Here is a 22,230-nt window from a genome sequence, read left to right as displayed (position 1 = left end):
CTATCTCACAGTCCCACTGTGTGCATCCCCATGATGGGCTCATGACACTATAGACAAAGCAAATGGACTCAGTTTTGATTGCCCAGTCTTTTCACTGATGCTTTTTGTTCCTGAACCTACACCCAGCCCTGTCTGCCATACTACAATTATCTTGCCTTCTCAGTGTTCAGTTGGTGACAGGTTCCACATTGTACTCTTGTCTCTAGAGACCTTGACACACAGGAGGAACAAAGGTCAGGTGTTTTGTAAGCTGTAATTTAGTTTGGGCTTATTTGATAGTCTTCCCATTAAATGGAGACCATAGATTATTTGGGCGTGAGTCACAATAGAGACACAGCCCCAGCCCCTTACAGGACATATGGCATTGGCATAGCTTATGGTGGTGATGTTAACTTTTGTTAACTTGAATAGATGGTGTTTGGTGGGTTTAAACCATTTAATGTTACCATTTCCCCATTTCTTTAATTTTTTAAATTAGATTTTAATTTTAGTGTGTATGCTTATGTGTGTGAGGGTGTGTGTCTATGTGTGTCTATGTGTGTGTATGACGCACTCACATTCCAGGATGCATGTACACTTGCCACAGCATGGTTGGAGGGTCAAGGACAGCTCAGGGTAGTGAGTTCCCTCCTTCACCATGTGAGTCCCAGGGATTGATCTCGCATCAGCCGGCCTAGCAGCAAGCACTGTCACCTTGAACAATCTCAGCTGCCTCAGTCTCCCTTTTCCTGTTATATCTGCAGTTTAGATGCTCTAGGTTCAGCTCAAGTTCAAGGAGAGCTGGTGACCTGGGGCTGATTGACCTTCCTAGATGAAAGAGTGGATGAGAATTTGTGAGCACATGCCGGCAGAGCTGCCCCCTGCCATTGGTGGGTGTCTTGTGAGCGATGCTCAAACTGTACAGAGACCACAAGCCTGGAGAGGTGATTTTCTAAATGATTTAGTTAAGTTTTAGGCCTGGCAAACCAAGCTGTCTCCTTTGTCCCTGCGTCTGTCACTGGGATAGCAAATTTATTAATAAAATGCTTTAGGAAGATCCTATTTCTCCGTGGATATCTGCTACCGTGTTGGATTTCTGCTGGCAGGTGCATTTTAATTCGGGAGAACCTGGTGGCTGGGTCTCAGGGGAGCAGCGCGTGGCAGCGCGTGGCAGCGCGTGGGCGCACAAAGGAAGTCTCAAGGGGCCTGCTGTCGAGAGATAGCAGTGAAGACTCCAGCTTCGCACAAGTGACTCACCCATTTGCTTGCAAACGTTAACGCAGCACCTACGGGCAGTGCTAACATCACGTCAACAGTGGACTATTTTTAGGCACCACTTTTTCTTACCTTGAAGACTATCTTTGAAATCTCAATTGTGTGAACGAAAAAAAAAAAAACACACTGTGTTTTAAGTATCTCTAGCCGTAAGTGATTCTGTGGCTAATCCAGTGAGAAAGGATTCTTGGGCCGTGATGTGGCTCTAAAACTCTCAATTGGATGCTTTGTGAATTATCAGTAGAATATTGCTTAGCCATTGTTCTTGGCATTATCATCAACCCTGTTGACAATCAATGATTGCTGTGTGTTTTAGCAGAATAGTAAGAAGAGAGGGAATACATAATGGCTTTGTAAATATTAGTCTGGCTGCTTTTAATCATCGTCTCAACGCCAGTCACACAGGCGAACACTGGCGGTATACCGCCACCTGGTGGTAGCTTGCCTGACTGGCTACCTGCTCCTGGCACAAAGCAGGCAGCTGTGACAAGGGGTCTTGAGATGATTGTTCCAGCAAGAGATAACATGTCAAAATCTGGACTGCTCTCTCCTAGGATGATTTCCTGTTCAGCGTCTCCATTCTAAGCGGGATCCTTTGCAGCGTACTGGCTGTGCTGAAGTTTATGCTGGGGAAGGTCCTGACAAGCAGGGCTCTCATCACAGACGGTGAGTGGTGCGGGCATACACTGTCTGATGGCTGAGCTCGGAGACAAGAAAGGTCCTGCCTGGATGCTGTTAGATGCTGAGGTCTTGCAGATGAATTCAATGATGAGGGGACCCATTCACCCCATCCCTATTCCCCAAACTGCCTACTTCATGAAACTTGGAGCTAGTGTCTACCACCCTGAGTCAAATGACATAAAATAGAGCAGAAATGGCTAGGTTCCTTTTGGTTTCCTAAGACAGGGTCATGTAGCTCAGGCTGACCCTACACTTTCTTTCCTCCTGTTTTACACTCATGTGTGTTGGGATTACAGGAGTGTGCCACCATACCTGGTCTTTTATTTTATGAAGGAAAGAGATGGAGCTATAGTTTAAAGAGTTTATAGAGTGCTTGCCCGGCATGTACAAGGCTTGGGGGTTGAGCCTCAGTAGGGCATCATCTGGGTGTAGTGGTGCACACCTGTCTATCGTCGCAGCATTAGAGAGGTGGAGGCAGGGGGACCATAAATTCAAGGTTATCCTTGGCTTCTTAGTAAGTTCCAGGCCTGCATAGGCTACATGAGATCCTGCCTCAAAAACCAAACCAAACATCAGTCAAATGGATTGGAGGTTGAGACATCTTTCTCTTGGGGACATAGCTGTGGCCCAGGTTCTTAAATCAAATGAGCACAGAGCCTGGTGGGGCCTTGGTGTCTCTAAGCTACAGGTTCTGTGCCTCCCTCATCCTGTTTTCACCCCCGGGGTGCCTGGAGGAGTCACAGGGTAGTCAAAACCACCTTCTGCTGTCCCCACCTCTGCTGTGAGAAAGCCTGAAGCCTGCCTGTGGTGTCCCCCAGACCCGCCCATGATCATGAAGACTGTGGCTATGGTAAAATATCCAGACAAAAGCCAACTTAGGGGAGAAAGGTTATTTGGGCTTAGACTTCCAGCATCGTCTCAGGGAAGTCAAGGCAGGAATTTGTAGCAGCTTATCACAATACAAGCATAGTCAAGGGCAGAGAGAATGAACGCATGCTTGCTCATTAGATGCCGGCTAGCTTTCTCTACTCTCTGCAGCTGAGTGTCCGAATCCAAGGAGCGGGGCCACTCCCTTTTAGGCATTCTTCCTGCAAGAATCAAGTCAATAGGCACGATTCTCCACAAACCCACAGGGCAACCTGATCTAGACCATCCCTCATTGAGACTTCCTTGTCCAATGGTGCTAGACGGTGTCAATTTGACGAGGACTGTCACAGAGCATGACCTCATCTCCCTGGACGGAGGTGCTTGGTGCCAGTGGGAGTGCTTTCCCCTTAGCCTCAGAGATATTCGATACTCAGATCTGCGTCTGGGCTTCACTGCACTTCTCACCCCTCCCCCACCACTGTGATGAGTGTGTTGCATATGTCCTTTCCCTGATAATGGGGTGTCTGGTGAGATACCTAGAAAATTCCAGCCTCGTGGCTAAGAATGGAGAGAGAAGCCTTAAGCTCTTGCTAATGATACTGAGAGTCTTGCTTCTCTGTACTGGTGAGAGGCTTTAGTCCAGTTTAGTCATGACTCCACAGGGGGGGTCACATATCAGCTATCTTGCATATAAAATACTTACATTATGGTACATAACAGTAATAAAATGACAGTTATGAAGTAGCAGCAGAAATAATTTTATGGTTGGGTGTGTGTGTGTGGGGGGGGGTCACCACAACATGAGGAACTGTGTCAAAGGGTTGCAGGATTAGGAAGGGTGAAAAGCACAGCTTTATCCAGATGCCTGGGGGAGGGGCTCTCTTCTCACCCCATCCAAATCTTCTCTCCATTTGTCTTGCTTCTTTTTGATGCATGCCCTGAAGCTGTTCCTCTGCTGAGGCAGAGCCAAGAACCTTTGCTCCCCAAAGAGAGAGGAAGCAATGTCCCCATAGAGACCTCTTAGACTATAAGCTCAACATTCCCTTACCTGTTCCCATGGGGTTGATGCATCCTGGACTGGTTTGGCTACTCAGGTCCTGTGTGTGTGTGTGTGTGTGTGTGTAGAGTTGGTGTCTTTACATCCAAGAAGCAGGTCTTCAGGGAAGAGGGATAGCAACTGGTGGATGGTGGTGTCACGGAGGGTTGACAAGCATCTTCATGATGCTTAATTGGTCTTGGTCCAGTTGGCTTATTTCTCTAGATATTCAGCAAATATACAAGCGTGCCCTCAGGATGGGGCCAGGAATGTAGCTCTGTTGGTAGAGCACTTGCCTAAATGAGTGAAGATCTGGGTACCTAGAATATCAGGCATGGGGGGGGTGTTGTACACCTAGAATCCCAGCGCTTTGGAAGAGTGCAGAAGGATGAGTTCAAGGTCATCCTGGGTGAGTGTGAGGACAGCCTGGGCGACAAGGGTAAAGTCCTGAGCAACAAGTGACTAGAAAAAGTAAGTCAAAAGTATGTGAGAGGTGTCCCTGGTGAAATTTCAAATAAAGGCTGACAGATTGGAGGAACCAGGGAACCCTCTGATGGGGCTCTCATTTGCACCCAACACCTCTGTGAAAAGCCTTCTCAGAATGTTCTACATGCATTTAATGGCACGAATCACACAGATTTCAATATAGACCTTACAGTCAAGCCAGTGGTATCTCCAGTTCACACAGATTCAGCCATTCTGTGCTGTCAAAGCAACTGCGGGATTTACTTCTCAGAGCAGCCCTAGGTTAGAAGGGAGGGCACAGCCTGCATCTGTAAGTGACTGCTAGAGACTAGTGTGTGTGTAATGGGGCTCCAGCCCCTTCAGGACCCGAGTTTCATCTCCCGAAGTCAACTGGAAGAAACCCTTGGCATAGTAGTGTTGTATCCCCGTGATTCCAGTCCTGGCAGAGGTCGCTGGCTTCAGGCCACCCAGCTTCAGGTTCAGTGGCTGGACTTGAAAAAACAAGGTAGACTGTGATATACCAATGGCAGGTGAGGGTGGCCTTTATTCTGTCTCTGCCTGATTGACTCTGCCTTTTTCTTTCTCTGTCTTTCTGTTTCTCCACCTCTCTATGTCTTTCTGTGTCTGTCTGATGTGCATGTGGGGACACACACACACACACACACACACACACACACACACACACACACAGGCACTACACTGAAGGAAGTGGGAGGGGAGATTGGAATTAGTCCCTGGTCCCTGCTTTCGTGAAAGAGAAGCCCATCAGGAGCCAGGCAAAGGCAAGGGAAGCCAAGGTCACCTCCGGAAGGGTTAGGCTAAGGAGGTGAGTTGGCCAGCAGAACAGGGCTGTCCGTGGTGCTGACCGACTGAGGGCTGGTTCAGTGGAACTATATCGACATCTAGTGGCTACATGGGGGAACTTCTGCCCCTCACCTTTCAGAGCCAGGCAGCAAGGTGAGACCACCTCCACCTCCCTAGGAACAGCTAAGGTCATGCTTCACACCCCTCCCCTCCCCTTCCCTCCCCCCCACCTTCTGTGATAACTCATTAATTGCTCCAGCGACATCAGCACCCTGTTCTGGGACATGGGAAACGGCAAGGAAAGAAACAATGCTTCTGTCCCCAGCTTAGGTTTCTAGTGTAAGAGAGATGGTAAAATAAAAATAACAGAAATATATTCTAGAGTAAAAGACCTGTAGAGAGAAGCAGAGCCATGAGGATGAGGGACCAGGTGTGGCAGAGCGCAGACATGTGGTTCTGTGTCTTCTACTGGGACGTGTGTAGGGGGAAGCAGAGTTCACAGAAGGCCCAGACTAGGAGAGCTTCCTGTAGGCTCAAGGAATTATCTGTTCCCACTTTCCCTCTTGCTATAGGAATGCCAAGACCACAGGCTCATAGACCCATGCCATGATGTCTGGTTTGGCATCAGTGTTGGGGATGTGGACTATCTGAGCTATGTCCGTAGTCCATAGAAATAAATCTTTAAATTGATTTATTCAGAGAGCCTGCAGTCTGAGAAGAGAGTAGGTACATAGATCTCTGGAGATGGAGATCTGGCTTCCATCTCATCCCTAGCAGGAAGACTGTACAGGCAGAGGAAGAAAAGTCAGCCAGGTCATTCCATTTAGTCTTTCCCTTGGGCTCTACTCTTCCTTTCTCTTTGTTGCTCTCTGTGTGTAGTGGACAGGGGTTCCCCTATACTAAGGACACACTGAACCTCAAATTCCTCCTGAACTAGCTGTTTGAATAGCATCTAGATTGAGGATTAACTCAGAATGAACAAATCAGTAGCAGTGTGTGTGTGTGTGTGTGTGTGTGTGTACATTCCTTCCACAGAATGAAGGCCCAATGTACTTGTCTGTGGTCTGTAGACCTTACAGTATAGACTATGAAATGCTGACCTCATATCACTGTGTGATCCCTTTTCTTGTTTTGCAGGGTTCAACTCCCTTGTTGGGGGCGTGATGGGCTTCTCCATCCTTCTAAGTGCAGAAGTGTTCAAACACAACGCAGCAGTCTGGTACCTGGACGGCAGCATTGGTGTCCTGATTGGTCTCACCATCTTTGCCTACGGGGTCAAGTATGACTCTGTTTTTATCTTGGATCACCCAGGGTACAAGGATGCTCTGAAAACCCCTTTCCTCTCAACCTGTCTCCAGTTGGGAAATGAAACCAATGGCTCACGTCTTACTCCTTTATGTCCCAGGAACATAAGTGATATATTTGCATTTCTTGGGGAGATGTGAACAAACATGTCTTCACCCCTGTAGGTCACTAAAGATGGACCATAGTAAGGAACTCACCCATGTCCAGCGTGGTGCATGGTATTGGGCTTATTTACAGGATGGGTGGAGGGCTATATACAGGAGTGTAGTTGGATTTCTGTTGCTGTGATAGACAGTAGGACCAAAATCAACTTGGGGAGGAAAGGGTTTATTTAATCAGTGAGGGTGCTCAAGGACAGGAACTCAAAGCTGGAGCCTGGAGGCAGGACCTGAAGCAGAGACCATGGAGGGATGCTGCTTACTGACTTGCTCCCCAGGGTTTGCTCAGCCTGCTTTCTTATACATCCAAAAACCGCCTTTCAAGGATGGATGGCATGCCTACAGTGGGCTGAGCCATCCTACATTAATCATAAATCTAGAAATGACTCCAACATACTTACCTACAGGTTAATCTGATGGAGACCTTTTTTTCAACCCACTTTCCCTCTTCTCAGAGGATCCTAGTTTGTGCTGAGTTGACAAAACAAAACATTGACCAACTAACTGGGTCAGGGGGTGACCCACATATAGCCTCCTCATCAAAATGCCCGACCCTACTGTAAATGATGACTTCCTGCTATAGATGATGACTTCCTGCTATAGATGATGACTTCCTGCTGTAGATGATGACTTCCTGCTGTAGATGTTGACTTCTGGCTGTAGATGTTGACTTCTGGCTGTAGATGATGACTTCCTGCTGTAGATGATGACTTCCTGCTGTAGATGTTGACTTCTGGCTGTAGATGTTGACTTCTGGCTGTAGATGATGACTCCCTGCTGTAGATGATGACTCCCTGCTGTAGATGATGACTCCCTGTTATAGATGATGACTCCCTGCTGTAGATGATGACTCCCTGTTGTAGATGATGACTTCCTGCTGCAGATGATGACTTCCTGCTGTAGATGATGACTCCCTGCTGTAGATGATGACTCCCTGCTGTAGATGATGACTCCCTGTTGTAGATGATGACTCCCTGCTGCAGATGATGACTTCCTGCTGTAGATGATGACTCCCTGCTGTAGATGATGACTTCCTGTTATAGATGATGACTTCCTGCTGTAGATGATGACTTCCTGCTGTAGATGTTGACTTCCTGCTGTAGATGATGACTTCCTGCTGTAGATGTTGACTTCTGGCTGTAGATGTTGACTTCTGGCTGTAGATGATGACTTCCTGCTGTAGATGATGACTTCTGGCTGTAGATGTTGACTTCTGGCTGTAGATGATGACTCCCTGCTGTAGATGATGACTCCCTGTTGTAGATGATGACTCCCTGCTGTAGATGATGACTCCCTGTTGTAGATGATGACTCCCTGCTGTAGATGATGACTCCCTGCTGTAGATGATGACTCCCTGTTATAGATGATGACTCCCTGCTGTAGATGATGACTTCCTGCTGTAGATGATGACTCCCTGTTGTAGATGATGACTCCCTGCTGTAGATGATGATTCCCTGCTGTAGATGATGACTCCCTGTTGTAGATGATGACTTCCTGTTGTAGATGATGACTTCCTCATCAGTCTCCCACATTCTGTGTACTCTAGCAGTTCCTGAAACCATGGGACCTGCTGAGGCAGAATTAGCTGCAGCTGGTCAGGAGGTGTGGGTAGGGTGGTGTGTGGCTGGCAACTCAGGGAAGAGTCTGATGGCCCATCCCTACCCCATCCTCCTCAGAGGGAATGCCAACAGACCAGCTCTGGGGGGGACGCTGATGGGTTGCTGGAGCTGCCTTGACTAAGAAGGTGGGGGTTGTTATGCTTAGAGGTCACATTACATAGCACTGGCCTTTTTTTGAGAGATAGGAAAAGACTGTGCCTGGGGCACAGCCTTCCATGTGGGATGGTCTTCTAGAAGTGAAGCTGGGCCTCTGGGAGGAGACCTAGGGCTTTTATACTCCAGACACTCATTTCCTTCTTCCTTCTCCTTTTTATCCAGTGAATAGCCCTTGCCCTTCCTCTCTACAGTGAGCTCAAAGTCCTCCTCCTCCTCCTCCTCCTCCTCCTCCTCCTCTTCCTCCTCCTCTTCCTCTTCTTCCTCTTCTTCCTCCTCCTCTTCCTCTTCTTCCCCTTCCTCCTCCTCTTCTCCTTCCCTTCTTCTTCTTCTTCTTCTTCTTCTTCTTCTTCTTCTTCTTCTTCTTCTTCTTCTTCTTCTTCTTCTTCTTCTTCTTCTTTTTCTTCTTCTTCTTCTTCATACTAAGACAAGATGTTTGGTAGCCGAGGATGGCCTCAATCTCCCTATATAGTCAAGGCTGACTTTGAACCTCTGATCCTCCTGCCTTCATCTGCAGAGTGCTATAATGAGGGTCGTCATGATGCCCAGGTGTGTGTCATCTGAGCATCCTCCCTGTCACCTGATGCCTATGTGTACATCTGGGAATCAGAGGAGGCCCAGGCTGAGGCAGCACTAGACCCTACAATAGGGACTACTCCTGGGGCCTGTGAGATGACTCCATAGGTAATGGTGCTTGTGGCTAAACCTGATGATCCAGGGTTAATTCTCAGGACCCATATGGTTGAAGGTAGGAGAGAACTGACCTCCAACACACACACACACACACACACACACACACACACACACACACACACACCAAATAAATAAAATGGAAAATGGCCCTACCCCATGCAAAGGACCACCCTGGAGTGAGAGCAAAGACACCTTGGCATGGGGTTCACTCTTACTAAGGAGGGTTCATTCTTACTAAGGAAATAGCACACTGATAGGAGCACCATTCCTGTGCTTTTAAAAGTTAAGTGTTTCCTGGCTTCCACTAGGTGGTGTTCTCAAACTCAGAGACAGTTACAAGTGTTGGCAAGGACTGTGAGCCACAGATATACTTGCTGGGAATGCACACAGTGGTGCTGCCTTGGAAAAGAACTTAGCAGTTTCCTAGTGTTAAGCATGTAGTTACTACTTGGCCCAGTGATTTCCTTCTGTGGTATGTAACTCTAAAATAGTGAAACAAAAACCAAACAAACATGCAGCTAGACATAAATGTCAAAACTTCTATATGAACCCTCATAGCAGCTCTGTTCATATATGTACTTGAATAGAGCCCCACCTCCTGCCCACCATTGGCTGATAAAGGGATAGATATGGTATATCCATTTAGTGAACAATTATGCAGCTATCCAAATAAATGAAGTGTTGATATACCCTACAATGTGAATGGATTTCTAATGTGCCAAATGAATATGTTCTTATTCAAAAGGCTATATGCATTTTTATATGAAATATCCAGGATACACTCAGAGTATCCTGGTGTGGAAGAAAAATGGGAGTGTCTATTAGCATGCATAGGGGATGATAAAAATATTCTGGAATTAAGGCAGTGTGGATGACCACACAGCTTCATGTACATACAGGAAGCCATTGAGATGTACGCTTTTGGTATGTGGACAGAAGTAGTCATGGCTAGGACTTGGGAGTAGCTCAGATGGGAAAGTAGTTATTTGAGTTTGAACCCTGTAACCCGCATTAAAAAAAAAACAAAACAATCTAGGTGTAGTGGTGCATACGTATAATTTCAGGGCTGGAGAGGCAGAGACAGGAAGCCCCTGGGGTATGCTGGCCAGTCAGTTTTGGTAAACAGAATTTGGTATGGCCAGCTAGCCTAGCCTATTCAGTGAGTTCCTGGTATAAGTGAGAGACCTTGTCTTAGAAAATCAAGGTGGACAACACCCAAGGAATGATGGGCACAGTTATCTGGCTTCCACAGTGTCCCCCACACATACATACACGTGTGCCCACCCTCGCACCCAACCACCTGCATCTGCAAACAAGAAAGTACACACGAACACACATACACAAATAGCTCAGTTTTCTCAAAGTTCTCCTGGTGCTGAGGTGAGCCTTTCTCTCTCTGTTTCCACAGACTCCTCATCGACATGGTGCCCAGAGTGAGACAGACGCGTCATTATGAAATGTTTGAGTGAAGGCAGCAGGAAGGGCGGCAGGGACTGCCAGCCCCGATGAAGAGCGTCACTTGACAAGAGGTTTCCACGCAGGCAGATGGTGCCAACATTCAACTGCACATCCAGTTTCATTTTGGGAAGTTTTCGTTCATAGAGTCTGTCATCATGGGCTGGGGTCTGCCAGAGGCTGGACCTGCCCTACATCCTCACCCAGTCGCCCACCATCAAACATGTTAGGATGACGTTGCCCGTGGGAGGGGCCGCCATGCTTCCCAACCTTGAGCCGGAAGTGACATTTTTCTATTTCCTGGAGTCAAACAGTTCTTGGAGGCAGGCTAGGGTCTCTGCTTGACAGGAAGCCTGTGGTGCACACTGTCAGCCAAAACCAGATAGTAACTGACTGGGTCACCTCCACCTGACATGTGGCCGAACCACCTCTAGAGTCACACTCTCCTAGCAGATGCCATCGGTACAGCACTTCCTAACTCCTACCAACACGTTTCCTACACTTTTACTAATCCCAACACTAAACCGGTTCGTTCAGAAGGAGGCCATTCTATTTTTTAAAGTGTTTAGTGATCTTGAGCTTTGCATGGACAAGCTACGTAAGCACACAGCCCTTTCCTTCACGTCTAGAACCCACACATCTGTAAAAACCCAGGAGCCATTTTTGAGAGATGTGAACCTCTAAACATTTATTTGTAATAAATAATTATAATCATCACCCCGAATCTGCATATCTCTATATGCTGGTCACAGTACCTCAGTCTGTGAGACGTGGGCCGCTCCTTCAGAAGGAACAAGATGCCCTCAGTTTATGTAACATTAGATATGTGCTGTAGACATGCCCTCATTCCACCATGTTCTGTAGCTCTCACAGTACTGCCCACACGGGCAGCCATGTCAGGCCTATAAAGACCTTTACCATTTGTACGATGTGGGGAGGTTGTATTTGAGAGCTGGTAGTGTGTGTGCCAACATGTAGGGAGTACACGTTGTGGGCAGGCTCGCTCTCTCTCTCTCTCCTCTGTTTCCTTTGTGTGTTCGCATGTGGAGTTTGTTTGTTTATTTATTTATGAATGAAACAGTCCCTCACCCAAACTAGAGCTCGCTGGTTCAGCGAGCCTGTGAGTCTTGGGAATCTGTTTATCTTGTTTTCCCAGTATTGGGGTTTCACCATCAGAGGCGGCTTCCTGTGGGTGCTGTGGAGCTGACATCAGGTCTTCCTTTTTGTACAGCAAGTGTTCTGCTCAATGAGTCATTCCCCCATCTCCAGCAGGTAGGACTTCTGTTGTGGCTGAAGGTAGACAAGGCAGGGGTTGCTGGCGCCTGGTGACAGTGACAGCAACACTTTGGTCTGATGACGTGGGGTCTGTAGTCTCCAGAGAGAGGCCAGGTTCACTGCAATTGACCACACAGTCACAGGGTGCTGCTGGAGACATGGGGGCTAGATATTGTCTGAGCAGAGGGATGGCCAAACGCCAGGTTTTACTGAGGTTTTGATGGCTCAGTTCACTCAGTACTTCCAAAGGAAAAGGCGCAGGCTGAACACCCTGAATCCTCAAATCTAAAACCCAAAAGGCTGTAGAAATGTACACCAACACGATGACACGAACAGAAAGGCTCACACCTGGCCTTATGTGACAGGTTGCAATGAGAACAGAGGCTCATTAAAAATATGGTATGAAATGGTCTTTAGGCCACAGATATGGTGTGCATAGGAAATATAAATGAGTTTCCCATTCAGTTTGGATTCCATCCCAAAGCTAACTCAAGGAGACAAGTGCTCCAAAATCCAGAAAGTTACAGTATCTAAAACACTGTGTGTGTGAACATGTGCTTGCATGTATGTATGTATGTATGAATGTGTATTTGTGTGTGTGCATGTGTATGCATGTATATGTGTGAATGTGTATTTGTGTGTACTTGTATGTGTGTGTACGATCATATGAGTATCTTACTCCCTGGGGACAGAATCTCTCTCTGAACCTGGAGCTAGGCTGGAGGTCAGAAAGCCCCAGAGATCCTCCTGGCTCTGCCTCCCACAGTTTTGGGGTTAGAGGCACATGAGGTCATCCCCTGCTTGGAACTGAACTCAGATGCGCATGCTTGCCAGACAAGTGCTCCTGGCTGCTGAGGCACCTCCCAAGCTCTCTGCAATATTTCCGACCCAAGAACTTTGGTCCAATTGACTTTCCAGATGACACTAAGGGGCCTCACATGTTGCCCAGGGAACGCAGGTTCCATGAATTTGCCTGCACTCTTCCTTGTATTCAACAGACTCGGAGTTCAGAGAGTTGAGCCTCAGATGGTTGTGAACTCCACAGTGCCTCTTTTTTTGTGGTAATTCCCTGGGGGGGTCCCCTAGTCTCAGAGAACCCCTGATCCTTCTGCCACTGCCAGAGTATGTGGCTGCAGGTCTGCACCACCATGTCAATTTACATGGTACTGGGGATCAACCCCAGGGCCTAGCCAGTCCCCTGCTGATGGATCCCTGGGAGGTTCCCACAGCCCACTGACCCTTGGTTCCAGGCTGCTTCCTTTCTTTCTAGAGAACGATGCTCAGCTTTTTACTGTTCCACTTGGATGGGAATGTAAATGCATGGTGCAGCCAGAAACATCTCTGAAGGAAGAAAAGTCCAGGTCATTTCCTAATCCAGTTCTCTTCAGTGTGAATGGAAGCTGGGAAGAATACTTTCAGTTTAGCACCAATGAGGGTACATAGTGGGGGTAGCCCTTTCACTATCCATGTGTGTGTATTTGTGTACACATGTATGTGTGTGTGTGTATGTGTTTGCACACACACATGGAGGCCAGTGGTCAATTTCAGGGGTCATTCCTCAGGATACTGTCCACGTTGTTCCAGAGTCTCTAATTAGCCTAGAACTTGATTTGGCTGGGCAGGCCGAGTTGTGAGCCCGAAGGATCCACCTGTCTTCACATCTCCAGGGCTGGGACTACAAGTGCAGGCCACACGTGGGTGTTTCACATGGGTTCTGGGGATCAAGCAAGCTCTGGTCCTTGTGTATGCCTGGCATGCATGCCAGCCATGTTGGCTCTGAGAACTGGGGTTTCACAAAAGTGCCACCACACCTGCCTTCTTCAAAAGTGGATTCTGAGGGTTGGAGCCAGGTTCTCATACATGCATAGCGAGCACCTTCTGAACTCAGATCTCATTTCCCCGGACCCCACCCACCCACTGCTTGAACATAACCTTTGCAACTGAGTGTGTTGGTACCATGAAATGTAGCATTAAGCCACACCTCCCCCAAATCACTACCACCTGTCACACAAGAAAAGTTTATTGAAAAATAAAGTTCTCCCTAGTTTCTCTACAACACAGGAAAACAAAGTAGTGTCCTTTTTGCCTTGTACAGTAAATCCGGGGACAGCGACACCTCATTTGCAGGATCCTGTGACTTAACCCTAGAAGTGACAGTAGAAAACAAGCGAACCAGGATCCATTTGAAGACACAGACGTCAACGGCCATGAGCTTAACAGCAAGGTTGTGACAGGAACTACAGTGGAAGGGACATCACCATGTCCTTTGGCATTGTGGTTACACTATTCTCTTTAATACATGGGCTAAGCTCTAAGCAAAAACAAATCTGCTTCCCATATCTGCTACATTCCGGCTTCTGTGGGAGCTGTAGACTGAGTTCACACCCCTGGCCTGTTACCTTGCAATGCTCCTTGTGTATCTCCTACCCACGCTGGCTTCCACAGGCAACTACCCCCGACCCCAGCGTGTGCTCCAGCTGTGGCGGGTGGAGAGAGAGAGAGAGAGAGAGAGAGAGAGAGAGAGAGAGAGAGAGAAAGTAAGTGTGTGTGTGTGTGTGTGTGTGTGTGTGTGATTAGGACAGCCTTAAGTGCCACAAAATCTGGGGAAGAGTGAAACTCTGAGAGAGGTAAATTCAATACTTTCATTCCATGAACTGTCAAGTCATTGATCTGCTGAGACGTGAGAGGAATCAGAAAAGCAAACTGGACTTCAGAAATTTCGCCTCTCCATTCCATACCAGCAACTCGCCACCCACAGTTGCTCTATCAGGATAGAGGCTAAAGCCATACAAAACTAACAGCAAACTGGTATTTAAGTGACCAGTTCTGAAAGAAGTCAAAATCTCAGCCGTGGGGTCTCACATGGCTCCTTTGGGGGTGGTGGTAGGAGAGTTTTTGGGCCACTCACAGGATTAATCTTGGGTAGGATGGGAATGTGGCAGAGGTGTAACCAGCCTGCTGGGAGCCATCCTGTCCAGCAGGGGGCAGCAAAGGGATTTCCTGGGGGCTGTAGATTCAGTTGCTCCCTCTTTCCGTTGAACAAATTGAAAATTCTATTATTGCATTATAGCGGAGTAAAAATTAAACTCTAATTCACGGAGTGAAACTTGTGAGAGAACTTTTAATTTTGAGCTCAAAAGGTCCCTCAAAGAAACCCCTGGAATGTTCCAGAACATATTGGTGGTTCAATTTCAGGTAATAAATTCAGCCTTGTTTCACAGAGTGCTGAAGACTGGCAAATTTCCCAATTACTCAGTGCATTCGAGAAGACACTAGAATTCCAGCGAGCAGGGTAGGCACAGAGCTTAAACAATTGAAACAGTTAATTCCTATAGCATCTGATCGACTCAACAAGGTTTCTATGTAACCATCATGTCTGAATCAACAGATAGGGGGTGAGCGCAGCTCTTTATTTCTCAAGTTTTATGATATACTACTAATATCAATATTGAACATTCACTAGGCTCCCTATGAGCCAGGCACTGTGCTAAACACGGAATCCCCACAGGACCCTAAGTGCTAGGACAGCTAGAGTAATTCTTATATTCTGTATCCAAGACTATACAGCTAATTTGGTCTTTTGCTATATGTAAAGAAAAAAAAAAACCCAAGCCGAAAAAACTTCTCACTTTCTGTTGAAGGCAACTCGAATGAGAGGAGCCCATTTCCAGCTCCAGGCTGCTGGCTTCCTGAAGGACTACAGACCTATTCCTGCCATCTGTCTACTCTAACGGACACACAGACAGAGGGGAAGAGAAGAAAGAGAAATTAAAAGAGTTTTAAATAAATATAAGAGTCCAGGCTTGGAATCGTGTCGTGACACAGCATAGCCTGTCGTTAACAAAATACTTGGTCTTTCCTTTTCAGTCAAAAATTTTGGGAGAGGGTGGTGGCGCCTAGTTACATACAATCTAGGTAAACCACCCTGGTCTGATCTAAAGGATACACACTCATCCATGAGCAACACATAGCTTCAGTGCAACCCAACTCACTAGTAGGTACCGCAACTTCACGCCTACATTCATTCGCTAAGGACGAGAAAAAGTCAACATCTCGCCTCCACCATGCTAACTAGCTGAAGTATTTGGGGGCTCCTTCTTCTACAGAGATAGACTGAGGGCTGGTTTTCTGCCTCAGCAACATGTCAGCTAGAGCTAGGGTGATGGAGCATGAGACCCCTCACTACCTTGGTCATCATCAGATTCAGAGATAGGGTCTGGTCCTGAGGGTACTAAAGGATTCTTGGCACCCTTGGCCCTAGTCTGGGGGTGCATGTGTATACACCACACACTGGAACATACACAAAACACACAGGTACACACGTATACACACTATATATACAGTCTTGTGTGCCTGCATACACTGGGACATGTGTGTGCACACACTGTGGACAAATGTAGTTATTCAAGGCTGGAACAATCTGCTATCAGCCTTCGACAGCACCCAGCCTTCAAAATCCAACCCCAAAGAGAAACAAAAAGACATGTCCCAGCCAAAGAACAGACAGCTATTTCCAAACACTCACCTAAAACAAACGATTCATCTTAGAGACAAAATAAACCTCTATACAGTGCTTCCATTTGTATAAGAACACACACAGAAATGCACAAGGCATGGTCCCTCTCAGGAGTTCTTACTCTGAAAAAGCTTTCACCTTCTGAAGCAACTTACTCTCTCTTTTAATAAATTAGATAAAACTTTCCCCCTATTTTAAGAGCCTAACATCACAAAGGGGAAAACAACTCTAAAGACCAGGCGATCTGTGTTTACTGTGCGGAACACACGAGTCCTGACTTCAGATTCCTATCCAGGTGGAAGGTTCAATTACACACAGCCCTCGGTCGCCAATGCTTTGTAAGTGCTGGCTCCACCAGGGCTGTGGGTGCCTTCTTTGCTGTCTTCCACACCTGACAGGTTCAATGCCCATACACAGGTCAGGTCAGTTTCCCCTTGATGGGTCACTTGGCCATCCATATCTTGCTAACTGAGGAGGCCTGGGAGCTGTCGTCCATTCAGGGACATCTCACCTATTGCTAATTCTCTTAATAACTAGACTAGGCTTGGTTAGTCCCAAGAGCAGGAACACACCAGAGGAAGTGAGCTTACTTTATTTCTGCCTAAAATAGGGAATGGGATTTATAACACGGGAGAAAGAGCTCTTCTGGGTTGTGTGGGTCAGGGTCTTGAACTGGGGAAGAGGAATAGGAATGTGGAGAGACCCTGACCTCAAGGCCCGGAAGCATCTGCGGGTGGAGACAAAGTTGCCTTCCTGCCTGTTTATAGTTATCTGCAACATGGGGATTAGTTTCGGCTTGGCGCCCCCTGCCGGTTGAATGTCAGCACTGTCACCCACAGCCTTCAGGTTTGGAAACTTAGGCAGATTGCCACAACTCTGGAGTGCAGCCCCGAGGCCCACTCTAAGGGAAAAGTCCTTTCCCAAGAGACTGCACAGCTTTCTCCCCTCCTGTAGCAGGAAACCTTTGCAAAGCTTAATAAAGATGCTTCATAGCTAGGCTTTTGAACTTCTGCCTTCCTGGCAGCTGAACCTGGGCAGAGGTGATTCCAGGCAGGCCTTGAGGGACCCCTGTCAGTGCTTAGGGCCAGTACCCGCCCTGACATCACCTCTTCACTCCACTTCATTCTCTGGGACTAGAATCTCAGGCCCCTGAGGTGTCTGTCTTAGGGCCAACAGGGGTGTGGTCGGGGAGGCGCTAGAGGTGTGATTGGTATGATGTATGCACCCAGGTAGAGATCAAGAGAAGAACAGATGATTTCCCAGACCAAAAAGTTCCATGCGCCATCTCCCCACCCCTTAGTCACTACAAGCAGATCCTCCTTTCTGTTGCTTCTGGAAGGCTCAGCCAGTCACAGGCTGCTGTTCAGCTAGGCAGAAGCTCCTCCTGGCCACAGGGAGGCGCTGGGCAGCAGCCGCCGGCCAGGAAGTCTACTCTACCAGCTGGGGCTGGGTGGACAATGCTAACAGCAAGAGGTAGAAGAGGATTGGTTCACTCGCCAGCATGGAGAGAACTGTGGGAGGTGTCTCCAGAAACTCACACGTGTACAGAGCACAGGAGCGGTACTTCAGCAGGGATGGACTCACAGAAGGGTTCCAGGGTGTGAAAGGTGGGGATTCCGGCATACTGCCTAGGCCAACCTGCTGTCAGGCCCTCACAGGGGCTGCTCAAACTCCATAGAACAATAGTGCTTCACGTAAAAGCCAGCCCCAGGCTCCCACCCTTTGTAGCATTCATCCTCAACTATCCTTTCCTCCCCAGAAACCATCAAGTTCTAAGAGTGAGTTCCCTGGATTGCAGCAATATCAGACATCAATGGGGGCAAGGCACAAAGCCTCGTGCTACTAACTCTAGGACTGGCATTCTTACCCAAATCCTTCTCCAAGTTCAAGGACAGCTCCTGGAGCCTACGATGGGGTATGGGGAATGAGGGGGGACGGTGACGGGGTGGGGCTGAGTTTACCACAGCAGCAAACAAGAATTACATAATCCCATGGTGTTTCTTCAACAAAGGTAAATTCTAACCAGAAATTAGGACCAAGCTATGTAGGGGGAGGGGGAGGAAGGGACACACACACACAGGAAAGCAGCCTCTCTCATCTGCAGCCCAGCCTGTCTTTGGAACTTGGTGGGGCCCTCAGGACACCACAGGCATTTATTTCCCCACCAAGGTTATGTGCCTTTTAGCTGCCATCTGCCAAGCACACCTGGGATCCACCAGTTCTGGCAATGCTGTGACAGTGACTGGCTGTGTTTTCAAGGCCATTTCCCTCCCCCTCCCCCCCACAATTTTCTGAGATAGGGTCTCTTGTAGCCAAGACATGGGGACAAAGGCCTTGCTTTTGTTATGTAGCCAAGGAGAATGCTTGGTCCTCCTGACTCTGTTTCTTACCTGCATTTATGTGGTGCTGGGGATGGAACCCAGGACTTCATTTATGCTATGCAAGCATTCTACAAACTGAGCTACATCCCCCTGCTTATAGACATCTCTTTTCTCTGCTGCCACCTGTGACCAGGAGTGAAGCCCCACAGTGGCCCCTCAAGCAAGCCACAGCCCCTCTGCACCCTGCTTGGCGCTGCAGAACAAGAAGGGCCCGAAGGTGGGCGAATTAACAGTGAGGAACAAAAGGAAACTGTTCAACCCCTCTCCTCCCTCCCGAGCCCGCCCCCATCCTCCCAAATAAATAAATTAATTGGTTTAGGATCGGCCCCAAAGTCCTTCCCAATTGGCTCAATTCCCTCTTCCTGTTTTGTTTTCAGTTTGAATGAGTCTCCGGACTTTTATCCCTTCTTTAAAAAAAAAAAAAAAAAAAAAATTCCCGGGAGCAACTGCCTGGATCCTTTCCCTACAGTCGCTCGATCTCCCAGACAGAGAGGACATTCCTTACATTGAGGAGAACCCAGGTTCCTGTTCTAACCTGTTCCCTTGTGGTTTTGGTGTAAACTGGGATGCACTGGCTGTGGCTGGAGCGGTACTAAACTCAAGCCCTGGACCAAAGATCTCAGGCTCTGGTCAGAGTCCCTGAATGTCTTTGTGCCCCTTGGCCCTGCCCAGTGGAGCCACGTCTTTCCCGTCTGAGTTAATTCAGGGCAGCGATGCTATAGGCAGTCTTTGCAGAGGGCCACTTGGCCCTTGATGAAGTCCCGGCAGGGGCAGATCCGCTGGTGTGTGGGGTGGGCTCCGGCACAACTGAAGAGCAGGAGGTCCCCTTGGAACACACAGTGCTTGCTCTTGGGGTAGAAGGAGGGCACCAGGATGTCCTTGTACAGTTCTGAGCTTTGGCAGGTCACCTTATACCTAAGAGGAAGAGAAAGGTACTTGTGTGAGGTGGAGGTGCCGGGGCAGGCCCTGTCCAACTGCTGGATTACCTGCTCTGAGTGTGGGAGCGTATCCCATTGTCCTCCTTCAGAGATGACATCACCCATGTGACTCTGAAATTCTCTGCATGTAGGGATCTTGACTATGTGGAGAAAAAGCATGCTGCCAAACGTGCGCAAGAAAAGCCGAGGACAGCCTGCATACTCGGGCGGGGAAGGGGACTCAGTGCAACTGCTGAGAAGCAGTGGAGAAATGTGTACCCCATGGTGAGAGCCGTACTGGAGGAGGCAGGTCATGGAGCAGGGACATGGTGTGTGTGAAAGCCAAAACGGAAGCTGCAGAGCTGGTTCAGCCATAGTTCTATCCCCAGAAGTCACGATGTTGGCATGCACGTGTGACCCCAGCGCTGGGGAACTGGAGAGAAGCAGATCTCTGGGATTTGATGGCTAGCCTGGCCCGCTTGGAGAGTCTCAGGAAAACTGGAGACCCTGTCCCACGAAGTAAGCCTTCACACACACACACACACACACACACACACACACACACACACACCCCACACAGGGCTATACACTGATGTGCAGATGATGGCCACTTCCAAGGACCAAGATCAGCAAAGCAACTGTTACCGACACATATTTAGATGTGTACTTCATACTTAGTGGGAAATAGAGGCGCACACTTATAAGCCTATTGAGTCAGGGTCAAGCCTGGCTACATAGTGAGTTCTAGGCCAGTCTGTGGCACAGAGTGAGATACCAACTAAAACAAAGCAAAGCAAACATCGAAGAAGAGGTGGCATGGCGGGTTGTGCCAGTTCTATCAGCATTTGGGAAGCGGTGGCAGGAGGGTCACGAGTTCATGGCTAGCATCAGCTACTTAGTGAGTTCAAGGCCAGCCTAGGCTACAGGAAACCTGTCTTAAACTAGAAGACAAGGGAGAGAAGAAAGGAGGAGAGGAGAAAGATAAGGATGATAATAAAGAGAAGTGGAAGAGGATAAAACAGATGGAAGAATAGAAAAAGAAGAAGAGGAAAAGGAAGAGGAAGGAAGAAGAGGAGGAGGAGGAGGAGGAGGAGGAGGAGGAGGAGGAGGAGGAGGAGGAGGAGAAGGAGAAGGAGAAGGAGAAGGAGAAGGAGAAGAAGAAGAAGAAGAAGAAGAAGAAGAAGAAGAAGAAGAAGAAGAAGAAGAAGAAGAAGAAGAAGAAGAAGAAGAAGAAGAAGAACTATCTATGTTTTAAAGACTTTTGTCCCCAGAGATAGTGGCCTTTTTGCTTGTTCAGTTCACGGTATGTGAGTGTGTGTGTGTGTCCTCAGGAAAGTTGTCCAGCCTGTTCTTTTGAAATAGGGTTTGTCACTGGCCAGGAGCTTGCCCATGCAGCTAGGCTGGCTGGCTGGCGAGCACTCTGGGCCTTCCTGGCTCTGCCAACCAGCCCTGGGACTGGATTCTTAGGCTGCCACGCCCAGCTTTGACACTTGTGATCTGGAGGTCAAGCTCAGCTCCCCGAGTGACTGGCAAGCATAAATGAGAGACCCACTAAGCTCCCTCTCCAGCCCTTTTTTTTTGGGGGGGGGCAAGGTCTTGTAGCCCAGGCTAGCCTCAAACTTGGAAAAGATAACCTTGATTCCACTGCTTCTGCCTCCTCAGTCCTGGAATTATATGTGGTTGACACACGCCTCCAATTAGTACCCATTCTATCTGCCCAGAACAAGAAAGGCCCATGGGCTAATGAAAACCAGTTGCTCTTGACTTTCCAACATAGTATAGAGGGTGCCAGGCAGAACTCTGTTCAAATTTGGGCTTTGTCTCGTAGGAGCTGTGTGACTCTGGACAATCACTGAATGTCTCTGTTGTAACACAGGAATATAAACCTACATGTAAGGCTCTGTGTTACTGGGGCAGGCTGGAGGGTCACTTAGTGCCATGGTTCATAGTGGCTGTCAATTGTCACCTAGGAGACAAACCTCAGGGCATGTGTGTGGAAGGAAGACCCAGCCTAAGTACGTAATGCTCCACTCCACGGTCTCGTCGTGTTCTGGGTGGAGTAAAAAGGAAACAGCCAGCTCCCCCTCCCCCGCCCCTGCCTGCCCCCCCCCCCCCCATCCCTGCCACTGTCTCTCTTGGTACCCAGACTGTGAGTACAGTGTGAGCATCTGCCTGATGCTCTGGCGGCCATGCTTGGCCTCCAGGAAGGACCGCACCTCCAAACCAAGAGCCATCACACTCTGTCTTTGCGTTGCTTTTGTCAGGGACTCTGCCACAGCAAAGAAGTAATTCAGTGCATGGTCTAATTCTGCAGACAAAATGACACTAACAGGTAATGGGCCCCAGTCCCATGTGATACGGGGTGCTGCAGTGGATGCCTCTAATCCCAGCCTCCTGCTTTGAGATGGGAGGTGGACACTGAAAGCTCAGAGGTCAGCAGTGGAGAGAACAGAGAGGCTGCTTCAGACAAGATGGAAGGGGAAGAACATCGGCAGTTGTACTTCCATCTCCATGTGCATGTCACTGTACATGCGAACTGATACTTACATATGTAAATACACGCATGTATGCATACATCATATACACAGACCTCTCTCTCTCTCTCTCTCTCTCTCTCTCTCTCACACACACACACACACACACACACACAC

At 48.2% G+C, this 22,230-nt stretch overlaps 2 protein-coding genes across 6 annotated transcripts in view; one reads left to right on the top strand and one right to left on the bottom strand.

The window, feature by feature from the left end:
- Positions 1-11,762, top strand: part of Tmem163 (transmembrane protein 163) — a 187,680-nt gene extending 175,918 nt beyond the window's left edge. The window contains exons 6-8 of the mRNA NM_028135.2: positions 1,809-1,920; positions 6,245-6,386; positions 10,444-11,762. Of these exons, the coding sequence (NP_082411.1) occupies positions 1,809-1,920; positions 6,245-6,386; positions 10,444-10,504 (315 nt within the window). The 3' untranslated portion in view covers positions 10,505-11,762. The remainder of the gene's footprint in view (positions 1-1,808; positions 1,921-6,244; positions 6,387-10,443) is intronic.
- A 2,007-nt stretch (positions 11,763-13,769) lies between these two features.
- Positions 13,770-22,230, bottom strand: part of Mgat5 (mannoside acetylglucosaminyltransferase 5) — a 283,416-nt gene continuing 274,955 nt past the window's right edge. For 4 of the 5 annotated variants that reach the window (XM_006529056.4, XM_030255028.1, XM_006529055.4 and 1 more), the window contains one exon: positions 13,770-19,577. In XM_006529056.4, coding sequence (XP_006529119.1) covers positions 19,379-19,577 — 199 coding nt within the window. In that variant the 3' untranslated portion in view covers positions 13,770-19,378. The remainder of the gene's footprint in view (positions 19,578-22,230) is intronic. The other variant, NM_145128.3, reaches the window with a different exon arrangement.

Source organism: Mus musculus, chromosome 1 (assembly GCF_000001635.26).
Source record: "Mus musculus strain C57BL/6J chromosome 1, GRCm38.p6 C57BL/6J".
Lineage (NCBI taxonomy): Eukaryota > Metazoa > Chordata > Mammalia > Rodentia > Muridae > Mus > Mus musculus.
Note: the sequence above shows the minus strand (reverse complement) of the source record. Positions and strands in the feature narration are given on the sequence as shown.